Source organism: Phacochoerus africanus, chromosome 16 (genome assembly GCF_016906955.1).
Source record: "Phacochoerus africanus isolate WHEZ1 chromosome 16, ROS_Pafr_v1, whole genome shotgun sequence".
NCBI lineage: Eukaryota > Metazoa > Chordata > Mammalia > Artiodactyla > Suidae > Phacochoerus > Phacochoerus africanus.
In genome coordinates this window covers 7,777,225-7,795,451 of record NC_062559.1, presented here as the reverse complement: position 1 = coordinate 7,795,451, position 18,227 = coordinate 7,777,225, and the positions used below count along the sequence as shown (strand labels likewise).

Sequence of the window (18,227 nt, the reverse complement as noted above, 5' to 3'; positions counted from 1 at the left end):
TAAAGGTTTTATTCTTTTATCTCTTAAGTATGTTGAATTGTATCTCATTTTACCTATTTTTTGGAATTTTATGTGCATTTTTAATGCATGTGCTTTTTTTTCTGGATTACTAATATTACAACAAAAGCTGTCCTTCGTTCCTACAATCTAGAGAAAAATAACTCTTTTTTTTTCCACAGTCGACAGAAATTTATGGGATTGATTGTTGCTTTGGATAGCAATGGGAGAGCTGACGGTCAGATATTCTGGGATGATGGACAAAGCATCGGTGAGTAGGAACTTCCCAGGGCCCCCACACAGCATTCAGGAAAACCAGACCATAGAGGCTCAGGATACAATTGGCATGAACTGAAAACCTGTCTCTATTTCTACAACTAGTAATAACGTGATGGTGTTGAGAATTTTTGCAGCTTTTGCCTGCTCGTTTATATTATGCTGTAATTGTAATAGAAGGGTATATGGTCCCCAGCTTTGCAAGTTCATCAGTCTGATGTTATGGATTCAGCCAGAGTAACTTATCTGTGTAACTGTCTCGCTCGGATGAAAGAGTGGGTGCAGATATCAAGCTGACCATTCATTCTCAGTGGCTCATAGACCTGGCTCTATTATTTGGGCTAGCCACCTATAACCCTTTTCCTCTTAAGTAAACTCACTCAGGAGTTCCCATCATGGCACAGTGGAAATGAATCCAACTAGGAACCATGAGGTTGCGGGTTCGATCCCTGGCCTCACTCAGTGGGTTAAGGATCCGGCATTGCCATGAGCTGTGGTGTAGCTCGCAGATGCGACTTGGATCTGGCCTTAAAAAGACAAAAAAATAAATAAATAAACTCATTCAGGAGACAGATGAGGGCTTAGAACGTTTCTTGGTATCTTAGAAACAGGGAATTAAACATTGTCAGAAGGATACTTATATCAGTGAAATATTGCTTTGTATGAGTTCTTTCACCAACCTAGGGATAAGATAGTTCTGCCTTAGATAAACTGGGTTTTGTCACTATAATCAGAATGTCTTCCCCAGGCATTTCTGTAGATACACAGATTTCCATTTTCCAGTACTTATTCCTATGGACCAGAACATTCTAATCTTGTAACATGTAGTAGTTACTGAATTTATAGCTTATTTTTCAAGAGTAAAATATTTCTAAAGGTTTCCTCCTTTTGGTTTTCTTCATTATAAGGGTAAATATATTCTCATTAAAGAAAACATTTTAAAGATAAAAAATTAGAAAAGATTGTAAACCATTTGATATTTTTGCCATATTGCCTTTTGCTGTCATATTACTTAAAATAATGCTTAATTTTTAATATTATTGAAAACATGCGGCATATTTAATTTGTGAATCCTGTTTCTTTGCATGTAACATAATGACATAAATATGTCAGATGTTATTTTATACCCCTTATAAATACCCTTGTAATTATCTTTTTCTGTTGAAAGGTTATGCCATAATTTGTCTAACTTTTTTTTTCTTTTTTTTTTTTTTTGCAAGCAAGCAAAGTCTTATAGGGGTTTTTATCCCTTAAAGATGGGGGGTTACCATTGTGGGGTCTGGAAAGATGTGGTTTTCTCCTATTGGCCTTGTTTAATTACCTGTATCAGTCCTTGTCCAATAGGGGCCTTGGGGTGGAAATGTCCCGTAAGTCTCATGGTTTCTTTGCCCTTTTCTTCCTATACATAATTTATCAAACTTTCTATAGTTAATCTCACTACAGGATCCAAGGATGTTTTCAGTTGTTATTGTTATAAGTAACATCCCTGAGGAGTTCCTATTGTGGCACAGCAGAAACAAATCCAACTAGGAACCATGAGGTTGCAGGTTTGATTCCTGACCTCACTCAGTGGGTCAGGGATCTGGCACTGCTGTGGCTGTGGTGTAGGTCGGCAGCTGCAGCTCTGATTCAATCCCTAGCCTGGGAACCTCCATATGCTGCAAGTGCAGCCCTAAAAAAGCAAAAAAATTAAAAAAATAACATCCCTGAATATTAACCTTTATTCATATTTCAGATTATTCCCATAGGAGAGATTCCTAAATTTTTTTTTTTTTTTTTTTTTTTGCTTTTTAGGGCTGCACTTGCAGCATATGGAGGTCCCAGGCTAGGGGTTGAATGAGAGCTGTAGCTGCCAGCCTACACCACAGCCACAGCAACGCAGGATCATCTGCAACCTATACCGCAGCCCACGGCAATGCCAGATCCTTAACCCACTGAGGGAGGCCAGAGATCGAACCCACAACCTCACAGTTCCTAGTCAGATTTGTTTCCACTGGGCCATGAAGGGAACTAAAATTATTATTTTTTAATCAACCTGATTGAGTTATATTTACATGAATAAAGCATATCCATTTTAAGTATACAATTCTCTAAGTTTTGGCAAAAGTATACAGCTGTATAGCCACCACCACAATAAAGATATAGAATGTTGAGAGTTCCCACTGTGGCTCAGTGGGTTAAAAACCCAACATAGTTTTTCTAAGGATGAAGGTTTGATCCCTGGCCTTGCTCAGTGGGTTAAGGATCCCGCAGTGCCGCAAGCTGTGGTGTAAGTCACAGATTTGGCTCTGATCCAGTGCTGCTGTGGCTGTGGCTTAAGCAAGCAGCTGCAGCTCAAATTTGACCCCTAGCCCAGGAGCTTTCCTATGCCATATGTGCAGCCATTAAAAAAAAAAAAAAAAGATATAGAATGTTTTCATAACCACAAACCCCTTTCACTTCTTTCCAGCAAACTGCCCCCCAGTTGCCAATCCGAGTTTACAAGCCCTGGCAACCACTGATCTGCTTCCTGTCACTATAGATTAATCTTTTCTAGGTTTTATGTAAATAGAATCATACAGTTGTGTCCTGTTTTTGTGTTTAGGTTCTTTCACTTAGCAAATTTTTTTTTTAATTCACCTGTATTATTGCATGTAAATGTCATTAACTTGGACTCTGGAATAACATTCCATCTTATGGAGTTTATTTACCCACGCTTTATTTATCCATTGACTTATTGATAAATATTTCAGGTGTTTCTTTTCTTATTAACCATTATGCATAACCTGCCATGGCTATTTGAGTATGTCATTTTGTAGACATATGTTTTCACTTCTCTTTGGCAAAAATGTGGACGTGGAATTGCTGGGCTGGGTCTCATATGATGAGTGTATAGTTAACCTTGGCAGTAAATGCCAAATTATTTTCTAAAGTGGCTGTACTATGTCTCATCACTAACAGCAATAATTTATAGTTCCAGTTTTTCACATCCTCACCAACACTTGTAGTTGCCAGTTTTTAAAATTTTAACCTTTTTGGTAGGTGCATAGTACATCTCATGGATTTGATGTGCATTTCCTTGATGTTGATACATGATACAATATATCATGTATACTGGCTGTTTAGACACCTTCTTCTGTGAGGTATCAGGTCAAGTCCTTTCACCCATTTTTTTATTGTGTCATTTGTCTTTTTATTATTGAACTCTAAAAGGTAGGTATTATACCAGTCTTTTATCAGATACATGATTTACTTGCCCTTTCAAATCCAAGATGGTGTCTTACAAAGAGTAAACTTTAATTTTGATAAAAACCAGTTTAGTTATGCTTTTCTTTTATGATTTGTGCTTTTTTGTGCCTGGCCCAAAAAGGGTTCTGGTTCCAATTCCAGTGTGTGGGGTTGGCGGGGGGAGCTGTTTTCACCACACCAGCAGGCAATTCTGGGACATGAGCTGGGTGTGCTACAATTCACTTCAATTCCAACAGGAATTACCTGGAGATGGTGTCAGATCCCACAGGTAGAGTGTTCAGTCCTACACAAGACTCCCTCCTCCTGCCTGCCCCTCCCACTTTTCTTTTCTTTTTTTTTTGTCTTTTTAGGGCCTCATACAGATTTTAAAATCAACTTGTCAAGATTTAACAAAAACTTATTAGAATTTTAACTGAAATTGCATTGATTCTGTTGCCCAAACTTGGCATCTGTCTGCCATTGCTAAATAGAAACGAGGAGACAGAGTAGAAAAAAAACAGCTTTATTGCTGTGCCATGCAAAGAGGGCCACAGCAGGCTAATGCCTTAAAGACTGTGCCACCCCCCCCCCCCTCGCCAAGGAGTTAGGAGGTGGTTTTATAAATGGGGAATGGAAAATAGAGCCACGGATAAGGATCAGGGTAGAGGCGAGCTGGCATTGTCTTTCAAAGCTTGTGTCTGGTGGCCCCAGGACTGGTTATCTGGTGTCCTTCTTCCCCGAATGAAGAATGCTTCATCAAGTCATTCTTCCATTTGATGGGGGTTTGAGTTCGGCAGAAAGGCTGGAAGATATTGTTATGTATGTTCCTTGAGGAGGACCTGCCCCAAGGCTGCACTGTTATCTCTTGACAGCCCCTCCCTGGTCTCTGCATCCCCTCCCTTCCCTGATTAGCAACTGCCCTTTGGGACTCAGGGAAGGTCATGGAGGCTGAGGCTCACTCCCTAAAACAAGAAACGGGACACAGACAGCCTGTGTGTCCAGGAGCCCCACAGGGCACCAGCTTGGTTACAGTTCTATAGGTAAATTTTGGGACAGCCCCTATCTATCTCATCTTATCTTCAATTGCTTATATATTCTTTAATTACTCTCAGTGATGTTTTGTAATTTTCAGTGCATGTGATTTACACATATTTTATCAAGTGGATCCTAAGTAGTTCTGAGTTGTTGACATTGCAAATAGTAGTTTAACTTTCCCTTCTTGGAGTTCCTTTTGTGTCTCAGCTGGTTAGGAACCTTATTAATTTCCACGAGGATGCGGGTTCAATCCCTGGCCTCACTCAGTGGGTTAAGCATGTGACATGTTAAAAGATCTGGAATCACATACCATTTCAGTCATTTACTAGTTATATGTATTTTGGAAAGTTGCTTTATACTTCTTTACCTGTACTTCCTCATCTGTGAAATCTGCAAGATACTGCTTATCATGTGCATGTTTAATGCACATTTAATTGACTACATAGGAGTTCCCGTTGTGGCTCAGGGGAAATGAATCTGACTAGGAACCATGAGGTTGTGGGTTCGATCCCTGGCCTCACTCAGCGGGTTAAGGATCTGGCGTTGCTGTGAGCTGTGGTGTAGGTCCCAGATGCGGCTCAAATTCTGCATTGCTGTGGCTCTGGTGTAGGCTGGCGGCTACAGCTCTGATGAGACCCCTAGCCTGGGAACCTCCATATGCCACAGGTGTGGCCCTAAAAGTACGACAAGACAAAAATAATAATAATAATCGATTAAATAGAGAATTCTGGACATGCTGAATAAAATGTATCATTAATATACAAGATAAATAAAACTTAAATTACAAGCATTTAAAATAAGGTACTTTACATTTTAATCATGGTGGTTAACATAATAACAAACAGGGCAAAATCAGAGAAAGGATATGAAGCAGCCACACCCACATCAGGTTTTAAGGGAGTGGCTGGACTTGAACCTTATCAGAATCCAGGTCAGTCTGACAGCCTGAATTCCTAACCACTCGCCTCAGCATCGAGCCTTTATCATCACAGCCGTGTGCTTACTGTGTTGGCAGAGGCAAAACAATCAGTAGCCTCCGTGCCTTTTCACCTATGATGTCTATTATTTTTATTTACTTATTTTTTTGCTTTTTAGGGCTGCACCTGAGGCACACGGAGGTTCCCAGGCTAAGGGCTGAATTGGAGCTGTGGCTGCTGGCCTACACCACAGCTCATGGCAACACTGAGTGAGGCCATGGATCGAACCATCAACCTCATGGTTCCTAGTCGAATTCGGTTCCGCTGAGCCATGACGGGAACTCCTGTGGTGTCCATTCTTAGTTCAATCCAGATTCTCCTATATTTGCAACCTCCTGACCCTCACCTCAAAACTCCCTCTTCCATGTGTATGTCCCTGCACTAACCTGGGGTGAAACAGCCCCTCCGCCACTATCGTTACTGCTCTTCAGAGACAGCGTTACTCTCTTGACCAGTATTTGTGATCCCACTGAAATATTTTCTGTTTGCAGGATTACCCACTGTGGTCAGAACAATGAGTTGTTGCTTATTCTTTTTTCTTGCTTGCAGACACCTATGAAAACGGAAACTATTTCTTGGCAAACTTTACAGCAACTCAGGTAAGATGATTTTACTGAATTTTATAGACCCTTTTCCATTTAGCTACAGAATAGGCATTATCCATGGACTATATGAATAGAAAATCCCAGGAGTTCCCTTTGTGGCACAGAGGAAATGAATCCAACTAGGAACCATAAGGTTGGGGGTTCCATCCCTGGCCTCACTCAGTGGGTTAAGGATCCGGCAGTGCTGTGAGCTGTGGTGTAGGCTGCAGATGCGGCTAGGATGTAGCGTTGCTATGGCTGTGGTGTAGGCCGGCAGCTACAGTTCTGATTAGACCCCTAGCCTTGGAACCTCCATATGCCGCAAGTGTGGCCCTAAAAGGACAAAAGACCGAAAAAAAAAAAAAATCCCACATCTTCCTGCCTTTACTTTTATAAATCGGGTTTTTTAGCAGCCTTCAAATAAGAAACAGAAACAGGTTTTATTTTGGCAGTTTTCTAGTATCCCATCACTCTATAAAAAGAAACTTGTAATTCATATAATGCTGGGGAGAAATGGATCCTTGTATGTAAAATGTGTTCTTAGGAGATGAGAACATTTTCTGGCTGATAAAGTTTTGAAAGGTAAATGCTAGTCAGCTATCTGTCGCACGCCAGTGGGGCATAACTCATAGCCTCAAAACGTCTGCAGCATGTAACAGTGAATGCTTATATAGCTCATCAGTTTGCAGTGTTTAGATGACCTAAAGCTGGACGTGGCTGATCTTGGCTGGCTCACACCCATCTGCCATCAGCCATGGAAATGTTAGGCTGCTTGGATGATCACGTATCTGGGGGCAAGGGGGTCACACCTTGGGGGTCAGCTGACTCTTGGATGATCTAAGATGGACGATTTATTTATTGTCTTTTTACAGCCACACGTGCAACATATGGAAGTGCCCAGGCTAGGGGTCAAATGAGAGCTGCAGCTGCTGGCCTATACACCACAGCCACAGCAATGCGGGATCTGAGATGCATCTGTGACGCACACCACAGTCCACGGCAATACCGGATCCTTTAACCCACTGAGCAAGGCCAGGGATCCAACCTGTGTCCTCATGGATACTAGTTGAGTTTGTTACTGCTGGGCTACAACAGAAACTCCCAAGATGGCCTTTTTAAAATCTCCATTGGAGGAGTTGTCATGGCTCACTGGTAACGAACACGACTAGTATCCATGAGATTGTGGGTTCGATTCCCGGCCTCGCTCACTGGGCTAAAGGATCTGGTGCTGCCACAAGCTGTGGTGTAAGTCACAGACTCAGCTTGGATCCTATGTTGCTGTGGCTGTGACGCAGGCCGGCAGCTACAGCTCCGATTTGATCCCTAGCCTGGGAACTTCCATGTGCTGCAGGCGTGGCCCTAAAAAGAGAAACAGAAAGCAGCTTCCCCTGAGCATTATTATTTACCAAGGTGTTCTGGCCAGTATGGGGTTATGGGAGAGAGGGGGTTGGCGAGGCAGATTTGTAGTATTTACTAATTTCTGTCGTGTAAGTCCTCCTACCTCTGTAGCCAGTTTTATGCTTTCAACTGGCTTGCAAAATGCCAGGCAATTTAATAAGAGCATCTTCCAAATCAATAAGCACTAGCTCCAGCACATCCATTTACTTCCTGTTCTATTCCATTTTCTTCATTTTCTCTTGATTCTGTTTACCTGATCAGTCACAAAAGCCTTGTTAATCCGCCACATTGCTAGCTGAACAGAGTTCCTTTTCTTTCTACCATTGCTGCCAGAGTCGAGGAGTTTATAGCTTCACTCTACTACAACTCTCTCCTGGATTTATTGCCTAAAATCTTTTTTTTTTTTTTTGTCTTTTTAGGGCCACACCCATGGCATATGGAGGTTCCCAGGCTAGGGGTCTAATCGGAGCTGTTGCCCCGGCCTACATCACAGCCACAGCAACGCCGGATCCTCAACCCACTGAGCGAGGCCAGGGATCAAACCCGCAACCTCCTGGTTCCTAGTCGGATTCGTTTCCGCTGCACCAGGACGGAACTCCCTAAGTCCTTTTTGGATGACCCTCCGCCCACAGTGATTTTTTTTTCCTTTCTCTTAATACCTGTAACAAATATTCACTATGCTTTCCATTTAGGTCGCATTCATGGACCACCTCATGACTTAGCTCACATGATTTTAACCCTTGTATTGAGACTTAAAACAGTTCATGATTTAGATAAGTTCCTGTATTTGCTGCAAACTCTCCTTCCTCTAGGGACCATTTGCCATGACTCTTTGCTCATCACATGTTAATGTGTGAGGCACGCAGGCCCATTATGGTTCCAATCATGTGTCCTTGAGCTGGGTGGCCTTGAGCTGCTTGCTTCATCTCTCAGAGCTTCAGCTTCCTCCCTATAAAACGGAAATGCTCGTGCTTTCCTTTCAAAATCACTGTAAGAGCTGGTAATAACATAGGAAAATACCTTTCATAATGTTGATGCAGAAACCTATTTTTTGGCCTCATCAAATTTATTGTAGCAAGTACTCAAGACATGTCTTCATGAAGTGTTTAAGAATAAAAAAACAACAGGAGTTCCCTGGTGGCCCAGTGGGTTAAGGGTACGGTGTTGTCACTGGCTTGGATCACTGCTGTGGTGCAGGTTCGGACCCTGACCCAGGAACTTCTGAATGCCATAGGTGTGGCAAAAACATAAAATAAGTCAGCCAGTACAATAGTAATTAGAGGTTTTTTTAGAAAACATTTTATTATGTGGAATATAGTCTATCAACAGATGCATCATGTATTTTTTCTCTTTATACATTTTTTTGCAGAACGTATTGCAAATTCAGACCATACACAATAAGTATTTGAGTGACTCTAATCCACTGAAAGTTGGCTATATTAGAATCTGGGGCATAAACTCTACTTATGTAACACAAGTCACTCTCACCTATGACAACCAGCAATTTGTGGTGATGACTTTCAAGAGTGACCCTTATAATCAGGTATGTCTCAATGGAATGTTATCACATCATGTGTTAATTTTATGATTGTGCTAAATTATCACCACTGCTATTATCATTGTTATATTTACTTCTATTTGAAAGGTTATAGATATGTGCAATAGATGTATTCCTGAAAAGTTGCAGAGTTGAACTATATTTTAAAGTTCAGGTAAATAAAAAAAAATAAAATTCAGGGAGTTCCCTTCATGGCTCAGCAGTTAACAAACCCGACTAGGATCCATGAGGATGCGGGTTCGAGCCCTGGCCTTGCTCAGTGGGTTAAGGATCTGGCGTTGCCGTGAGCTGTGGTGTAGGTCACAGACACAGCTTGGGTCCTACATTGCTATGGCTGTGGTGTAGGCCGGCAGCTATAGCTCTGATTAGACCCCTAGCCTGGGAACCTCTCTATGCCATGGGCATGGCCCTAAAAAGCAAAATCTAAAATAAAATGCACATTAGTGATCCTCCCAGTATAGTTCAGGGATCGGCGCCTGATGAAACCTTTGCCATGTGTTTCCCAGAGAACTTGTGCTGTTTTAAGGCTGGTCTCCCAGGCTAGTACATCAACTTTATTTTTGTGGCAGAGGCTAAAACAAAGGAAATAGTGATCGTCTAAAATTGGTCATTTTCCTCCCATCTTCCTAAAATTATTCATATCGCTAGTCGAAGCGATAGCTCTTATAGACTTGTGACAGTTGGCCTAAACCCTGGTAATCATCAAAATGAATATGTTTCCTCAGTGATATGAGATAAAATTATTTGGGTTACCGGAACAGTATGACATAAATAGCAGAGACCCTACTAGACCTTCCAGTAGAGTTTGCTTTAGTTACCAAAGCCGACTGTTTGGTGATGAATTACCAACAGAGATATCAAGAGCAACCTCAAGTGAGGTAAAAGTACCCCACTTTAGAACACTAGCCCTGTAATAAATATGGTTCCTGACACATAGGAAGTGACAAGGATTAGTTTCTGTTTTCTAAAAAATTGGGAAAAAAAAAAAAAAGAGTGCCTTGATGATATTTGGATTTTAGAAAATGACCCTATGAACTCTCACATAAATTCTCTCTCTGGAGTCTCAGAACTATAAGGAGTTCAGAGCCACCCACTGCAAATTACTGCTTCCAGTTAAGACTATGCAGAATATCTTTAATGTCTTCTTGGGGGAAATACTCTGTTAGCACATCAGCTGCGTATTATGGAGGTGTTGGAGATGCTGAAACATGAACACAACAGGGTTAAATCTACTGGCAAAATAAAGAGACTTTTATAGACACTGATTTTAGACAACACTGAAAATACCTTTGAGCAATGTAGTTCTGACTACACGAAGTGGAAAGAAACAGATTCCAGCATAGGCATTAAACACACAGCATATGTCTTCATATTTATCTGTCAGAAGCAGTGGGACCTGAATGGAATCTCCATATCCTTCTGTTACTCTCATGGAAAAGAATGACTGCATTGTTTTTTGTTATTATAATTTGAGGTATAACTTAAGTGTGATGTTTAAGTTCTAAAATACCAACTTTATCTCTTCTTTTCTGGCAGACACTAACTATTCAATTGACTGACAAGATTATCAGCCTGGAAAAGTTAACTGCGATTTCTTGGATTCATGGTGGTCCTATAGTTTCAACTACGCCAATGATGAGTACCTTCCCAAAGAGTTCTTCATATCCTTCTACATTTACTACTAGAGCTACCCCCTCTGAGACTATTAGTACTAGTTCTGCTACAACAAGCACTGCTACTGCTAGCAGTATTGTTACTCTTCCTGTCACAACCACACCTTTCTTAACAAATGCTACTCAAGTTCCAACTGGTACTACTGTTCCTGATAACATGACATCTTCCCCTACAAATATTACCACTGCTGGCACTGTTGTTATCCTTCCTGTCACAACCACACCTTTCCCAACAAGTACTCCTGAAGTTCCAACTGGTACTTCTATTCTAAACACCACAGTATCTTCCCCTACAAATACTACCACTCCTAGCATGAATGTTACTCCTCCTGTTACAATCATGCCTTTCCCAACAAGTACTACTGAAATTTCAACTGGTACTACTGTTCCTGATAACACGACAGCTTCCCCTACAAAGGCTACTACTGCTGGCACTGATGTTACTCTTCCTGTCACAACCACACCTTTCGTAACAAATGCCACTCAAGTTCCAACTGGTACTACTGTTCCTGATAACATGACATCTTCCCCTACAAATGCTACCACTGCTAGTACTGATGTTACCCTTCCTGTCACACCCACGCCTTTCCTAACAGATACTCCTGAAGTGCCACCTGGTACGACTGATCTTAATAACATAACATCTTCCCCTACAAATATTACCACTGCTGGCACTGATGTTACCCTTCCTGTCACACCCACACCTTTCCCAACAAGTACTCCTGAAGTTCCAACTGGTACTTCTATTCTAAACACCACAGTATCTTCCCCTACAAATACTACCACTCCTAGCATGAATGTTACTCTTCCTGTCACAATCATGCCTTTCCCAACAAGTACTACTGAAATTTCAACTGGCACTGCCGTTCCTGATAACACGACAGCTTCCCCTACAAATGCTACCACTGCTGGCACTGATGTTACCCTTCCTGTCACAACCACTCCTTTCTTAACAAATGCTACTCAAGTTCCAACTGGTACTACTGTTCCTGATAACATGACATCTTCCCCTACAAATGCTACCACTGCTAGTACTGATGTTACCCTTCCTGTCACACCCACGCCTTTCCTAACAGATACTCCTGAAGTGCCACCTGGTACGACTGATCTTAATAACATAACATCTTCCCCTACAAATATTACCACTGCTAGTACTGATGTTACCCTTCCTGTCACACCCACGCCTTTCCTAACAGGTACTCCTGAAGTGCCACCTGGCACGACTGATCTTAATAACATAACATCTTCCCCTACAAATATTACCACTGCTGGCACTGATGTTACCCTTCCTGTCACACCCACACCTTTCCCAGCAGATACTTCTGAAGTGCCAACTGGTACTTCTATTCTAAACACCACAACATCTTCCCCTACAAATACTACCACTCCTAGCATGAATGTTACTCTTCCTGTCACAATCATGCCTTTCCCAACAAGTACTACTGAAATTTCAACTGGCACTGCCGTTCCTGATAACACGACAGCTTCCCCTACAAATGCTACCACTGCTGGCACTGATGTTACCCTTCCTGTCACAACCACTCCTTTCTTAACAAATGCTACTCAAGTTCTCACTGGTACTACTGTTTCTAATAACACTACATCTACAAATACTACTGCTGTCTAGCGCTAAAGTTACTCATCACAACCATGCCTGTCCCAACAAGTGCTGTTGAAGTTGCAGTGAGTATGGATGTTTCTTATATGCTGTACCTTTCCTTACAAATACTGCTAACTGCTCAAACTTGTGCTACTCTTCCTATCACAACTACCTCTTTCCCAACAAGTACTACTGATACTAGCACTGGTACTGCTGTTCTTATCACCACTACTCATTCTTCAACAGGTATTGATGCTACTAGTACTAATAATACTAGTCCAATTACAACTACTCCTTTTCCTACAAACAGTGGTGCTGATACCACTTGCAATAGTTTTTTTTTTCTATTATGGCTAATGTTTCTGAAAGTATTCATCCTGTGAATGTTACTGTTGCTTCAAAAGCTGATGTTGATACCCCCGGTAATGATGCTCCTATTACAAATTCTCCTTCCCCTACAACATCTGGGGACAATAGCATGGGTAATACTTTTTCTACCCCTTCTCCTGCAGATACTCATACTCTTTCTCCTATGACTGACTACTCCTTTTTCTACAAGTCTGTCTGCTGCTAGCACTGGTAATATTGTTTCTTGGGAGTACTGTTTTTTTCTGCACATACTGATGTTATTAGGACAAATAACACTATTCTTGTCATGACCACTTCTTTCCAAACTCCTCTCATCAGTTCCGTTCCTACTCTTACCTCTACTCTTCCCAGCTTGAGCATATCTCCAACTAGTAATGCATTTATGACTGCTGTAAGTACTAATTTTACTATACCTATGAATGCAAACACCACTCATTTCAACACTCTGGATGGATGCAAAGTACTTTGAGGGAATTATGGTTACACTTATTTATAAGATAATCTTCGGTTGTTACTGTTACACGAATGACTGAATTCACTTACGGAACGCTAACCCTTCTCTAGACCAGAAATCACTCAGACAGAGATGAGTTTGTGAAGATAGGCCATCAGGGAGGCAGTTGCTGCCCATGGATTGTAGTCTTGTTTGCTTTGTCTTTTACTTACCAGCTTTCTCCTCCTCATTTTACCATCTAGAGTCTCCTTCTGTCCTTTGGGACTTTCAGCATGGTCTTGGTCTTTCATATCCCCTCTTCCACTTATTCCGGATATGTTACTTCTTAGCGCTCCCGCACCCTCATGAGCAGATGTGTGGGCATAACCAAATATTGTCAGGTGGGTGCTATTTGAAGGCTTAACCCTAGGACAGTATTCTGAATATGCAGTCCCCCGAACACTTCCAGGAGTCCACAAGGTCAAGCCTCTTTTCGTGTTAACACTGCATTGTTTTTGCCTTTTTCATTCCTTCTCTCATTGGTATATGATGCCATTTTTCCAGAGACTGTGCTCTGTGTTGTCACACTAGATAAATATAGAAACCAAGACAAGATTCTCGCTGTCTTCTCTTAAGCCAGACACTAAACCCATTTGCCAATTATAAAATGTTATTCATTTCGCTAATATTTTTTTGGCTTTCGAAAAGATGTCTTTCATTAAAAATATATTATTTATGTCATCATGTATTTGATATCTTATTTTTAATGCATGAAGAAATAAATACTTTACAGAATATTTTACAAATGACTCAATTTTCATTTCTAATGCAATAAACAGTAGTAGGGACAACCCACCTGAACAGAGCACAGGCTCTTCACTAAATTTGAATGTAAAGGGAATCTGAGACCCCAGAGTTTGAGGATTACCTCCCTGGAACAGCAGGATCCCAGTTTCACTCTTAGGTCCTGACAAAACAAAACAGAACGAAACGCATCATCATTCTAAACTGTGGGAATGGACTTGGTCCAAGACTCCCTCACTCGTTTTTCACAAGGTGTCTGCTGGCACCACACACCCTGATACCAGACAAAGAGCTCTGTGCACGGGACTCTGTTGCCAACCAACCCCGCCAGACCAGGTTTGTTGGCCAAAGGCTTCACTAAAGTCACTTGGGATTTGGAAAACTGGGGAGGAATTCGTTCAAACAACCATGGTTCTGTAGTTACTGAACTCCAATCCCGTTGTGCTGATGCAGCGAATGTAACTGCAAGGATGGAATTCTGAAAAGGTTAAATACTCCTAATAAGAGAAGAGCAACAATAACAACAACAAACAGGGGGGAAAGAAAAAAAAAAAAAAAAGGCCTGCACTTACTTGAGACGTTTAAAGAAACTTGAGAATTGAAACTCTAGTCCATGCACAAGGTGTGACCCTGGAACCAGGTTCAGAAACTGGAGAGAGGGAAGAGGTGAGGGCAGATACCAGCTTGCTGCTTCTCAGCCCTGAGCTTAACTTGTGTCTGTGCTTGCATCAGCCCCTACCCCATGTGCTCATCGCCGTCAGACCAGTTCTAAGAGCACAACCTGTACCAGGTGGGGCCCCTTTCCTTGCCTCAATTTCCTCATCTACGAAACGGAGTAAACATCAAAACTGCCATGTATATGGAAGGGCATTTTCAATCTGTAAAAACCCATACAAATGCTTATTATTACTGCTATTACTACATGGTTCCCTGAGTGTTCTTAAGTCTGTTTAAAGTTTTTTCTTCTTCCCCTTGCATTCCCTGATAGCAGAGCAGTTTCTCTTCAGTGCTGATACTTTATAATAAGGCTTTTCTGACTCTGCTTTTTCAAACTGAAGTTGTGTAAAGAAAAGCTGTTCTCCAAATATTCCCCCGCAGTATCTCTGTTATGCTGCTTCTGTGGAAAATGTTTTGGGTTTTAGTTTCCTCCCTCCCTCCCTTTTTTTTTTTTTTTCCTTTCAGCTGGGACAAAATATTTCACTATTAAATTAAATAATGCCCCTATTTCTTCATTTTACAAAATAAGTTAATGGATATAGTTATCCTAATATTATGTTATTTTTCTATAATTTCTCTTAAGCTTTTTATACTTACCAATATTCATATGCTACCTTTTATAATTCTTTTTTTTTTTTTTTTGGCTGTGCCCACAGCATGCAGAAGTTCCCCGGGCCAGGGACTGAACCCATTCCACTGCAGTGGTCCAAGCTGCAGCAGTGGCAACACTGAATCCTTAACCTGCTGCACCACAAGAGAAGTCCTCATATGTCCCCCTCTCAAGAGCTCTAGCTTAGGACAACGTATGAACAAATAACAGACAAAACAATTTTGACATAGCTGGTAGAGTTCATATGACCGTGTGTGTGTGTAAGTTCATGCACATTATTTTATATGGGAAATACATTTCCTGCCAGTCAAATATTCTTTGGTTTTTTTACGATGAAATTTAATACGTCGGTGTTTCATCCTGCTCTTCAAAGAGCACTGTAGGTGGACTCACTGATGAGAACCCTGGCTCAGGTAGCCTGGCTTCTCTCTCGCTCCAGCAGTGGGATGCTGAGTGTCACAGTGTTTTCCCAGGAGGGACTTGTGTCCAGGCTCTGCACTGCGGGGACAGGATGATAGCTGTTCCACAACTTAGCTGTACCAGGTGTCTATACACTGGTTATACTTCAATTCACTGCAGTTTTGTCCAAAAAGGATAGCAAATGTTTAAACACTTATTGCAAGAAACCACACTGTACAGTCACACCATGGTGAGTGGGGCATGAAGGGAGGTGGGGTTGACACTGTACTGGGGGAAGCAGCAATCTCCCGCGGCTGGGGGATCTCTGATCGGCACTAGGAGATGGTAAAACCTCAGAGGTGATCTCAGCCTCGGCAGGGGCTGCCTCATTTGGCCACAAGATGGTTAAAGGTCTTTGAAAAGCTGCTTTCCCCCAAGGTGAGAAGTTGTATCATATGATAAGTCTAAGAGCAATACAAGGTGTTCTGATTTCAAATTAGAATTGGAGGTTGTGTTTTTCTTTTGGACAAGTTATAATTGAGGATTATAATAATTCCTGTGACCTTTATGGATAAATATATCTCCAATTCTAGCTTGTGAAAAATTTAGGCTTTTATTGAATTATTAAATAGGTGATGTTTCAGAAAGAACATTGGTAATAGAGATGACAGACCGTGTTATGAAGGCAATACAAGCGTATTTCCCAGTGTCTGCGGAGACAGAATCACAGCCGAGTTGGAAAAGATTTTAAGCCTGTGTAGCTTAAAATTTCCACCTCATGTAACAGTTTCCTCTAAACCCTATCTTTCCAATCCTCATCAGGGTCTGATTAAATACATTCTCCAAAGGTCGCCCATTGAATTTTTTGGGCAGTATTATTTTTAAAACATTTTTCCTGGGACGAAGATAAATTTTGGTTCCTCAGAGGTCAATTCACAAGCTTTAGTTTTTCATCTTAAACCATATTTCTGATAACTTTTCCTAAGGTGGCCACTATTTTCTTGCTAGCCATCTAGATTAAACCTCCCTATTTCAGAGTTCCCTGGTGGCCTAGTGGGTTAAGTATCTGGCGTTCTCACTGCTGTGGCTTGGATCACTGCTGTGATGCAGGTTTGATCCCTGGCTAAGGATGCCATGGGTGTGGCCAAAAACCAAAACATAACAAAAACAAATCTCCCTATTTCTTCAACATCACTCTCATAAACTCAAAATTGATTAAAGACCGAAATATGAGACTGGAAACCATAAAACTCCTAGAGGAAAATATGGACGGGACACTCTTTGACATAAATTATAGCAATAATTTTTTGGATACATCTCCTGAAGCAAAGAAAATAAAAGCAAAAATAAACAAATGGAATCTAATTAAACTTAAAAGCTTTTGCAAAGCAAAGGAAGCCGCTGACAAAATGAAAAGAGGACCTACTAAATGGGAAAAAATATTTGCTAATGATATGACAGATAAGGGGCTAATATTCAAAATACATAAATGGGGGGGGTGGATCAAGATGACAGAGGAGTAAGAGGTCAGCTCACCTTCTCCCACAAACACATCAAAGAAACGCATCTACATGTAAAACGACGCTCACAGAACATCCACTGAACGCTGGCAGAAGAACTTAAACCTCCAAAAAGCAAGAAACCCTTGACATAACTGGGTAGAACAAAAGAAAAGGCGAGAGAAAAAAAGGAATCAGGACACGAGACTAGCACTCCTGAGATGGAGCTGTGAAGGAGAAAAGGAACCCGCGCCCTGGGAAGCCACCTGACCAACGCAAGATCAGCCGAGTGGAAAGGACCTCAGTCGCGGAGACAAGCACAGCAGCTGCACTAAGAACAGCAAAGCAGCGTGAGAGCTGCATAGATGATCTGAACCACCAGCACAGACACCACAGCCCGAGACACTCAGGCGGGGGCTGGGTGCTGAGACTCGGGCTCAGGGAGTTAGTCCTGGGGAGAGGACTTGGGCTGGCTGTGTGGGGACAGCTAGGGGCTAAGGAGCAGTGCGCCACGGGCAGGGGAGCGGTGTGCTATGGGCTGGGGAGTGGAACGCCACCCGGAGGGAACCCAGGAGAAGGTCTGGGCCCGCAGGAGGAGCAAGGCGCCGTTGTTGGGGAGGGTGAGAGCAGGAGGGGCGGACGCCAGAGGAAACTCCCCGCGCATGCGTGCGCATGGGGTCTCAGAGGTTGGGCCGGCTCTGGCGCGGACTACGGGGAGCAAGAAGCCACTTGCTCTGGCTAGGGGAGACTGGAGACTAGGTGCTTCTTGTGCAAGCTAGGCTGGCTGGAAACCTCTTGTGTGGGCTAAGGGCAGCACAGGGCTAAGTGTGATGTGGTGCCTCTCGCATGACCTACAGGCAGCAGGGATGCCCTGCAGTAGTCGTCTTGGAAGCCAGAGGGAGGCATGGCCTACCACCACAGGGGGCCTGGGAGTGGGGTCCACCTGTGGCCCCAGTAAGAAGGCACTGCAACCAAGCACCATATGGTATTGCTCTCACTGTCCTGGGAACATACCCGGCTTGCATCGGCTGCTGCCAAACACTCCAGGTGGCCCCCAGATGTTTGATCACTGTCCTTTCCCAAGACCCTAC

The 18,227-nt window shown here is 42.3% G+C and overlaps 1 protein-coding gene and 1 long non-coding RNA gene across 2 annotated transcripts in view; one reads left to right on the top strand and one right to left on the bottom strand.

Moving 5' to 3' along the window:
- The window catches only part of MGAM2 (maltase-glucoamylase 2 (putative)), an 89,227-nt gene extending 76,401 nt beyond the window's left edge, over window positions 1-12,826 (top strand). Inside the window, exons 45-49 of the mRNA XM_047763393.1 lie at window positions 180-268; window positions 6,042-6,091; window positions 8,844-9,017; window positions 10,569-11,271; window positions 11,509-12,826. Of these exons, the coding sequence (XP_047619349.1) occupies window positions 180-268; window positions 6,042-6,091; window positions 8,844-9,017; window positions 10,569-11,271; window positions 11,509-12,332 (1,840 nt within the window). The 3' untranslated portion in view covers window positions 12,333-12,826. The remainder of the gene's footprint in view (window positions 1-179; window positions 269-6,041; window positions 6,092-8,843; window positions 9,018-10,568; window positions 11,272-11,508) is intronic.
- A 679-nt stretch (window positions 12,827-13,505) lies between these two features.
- On the bottom strand, window positions 13,506-14,757 carry LOC125117497 (uncharacterized). Its single transcript, XR_007132634.1, has 3 exons — window positions 14,484-14,757; window positions 13,964-14,074; window positions 13,506-13,694 (listed from the first exon to the last, which is right to left on the bottom strand). It is a non-coding gene; the product is annotated as an uncharacterized LOC125117497 (long non-coding RNA).
- Window positions 14,758-18,227: the final 3,470 nt, after the last annotated feature.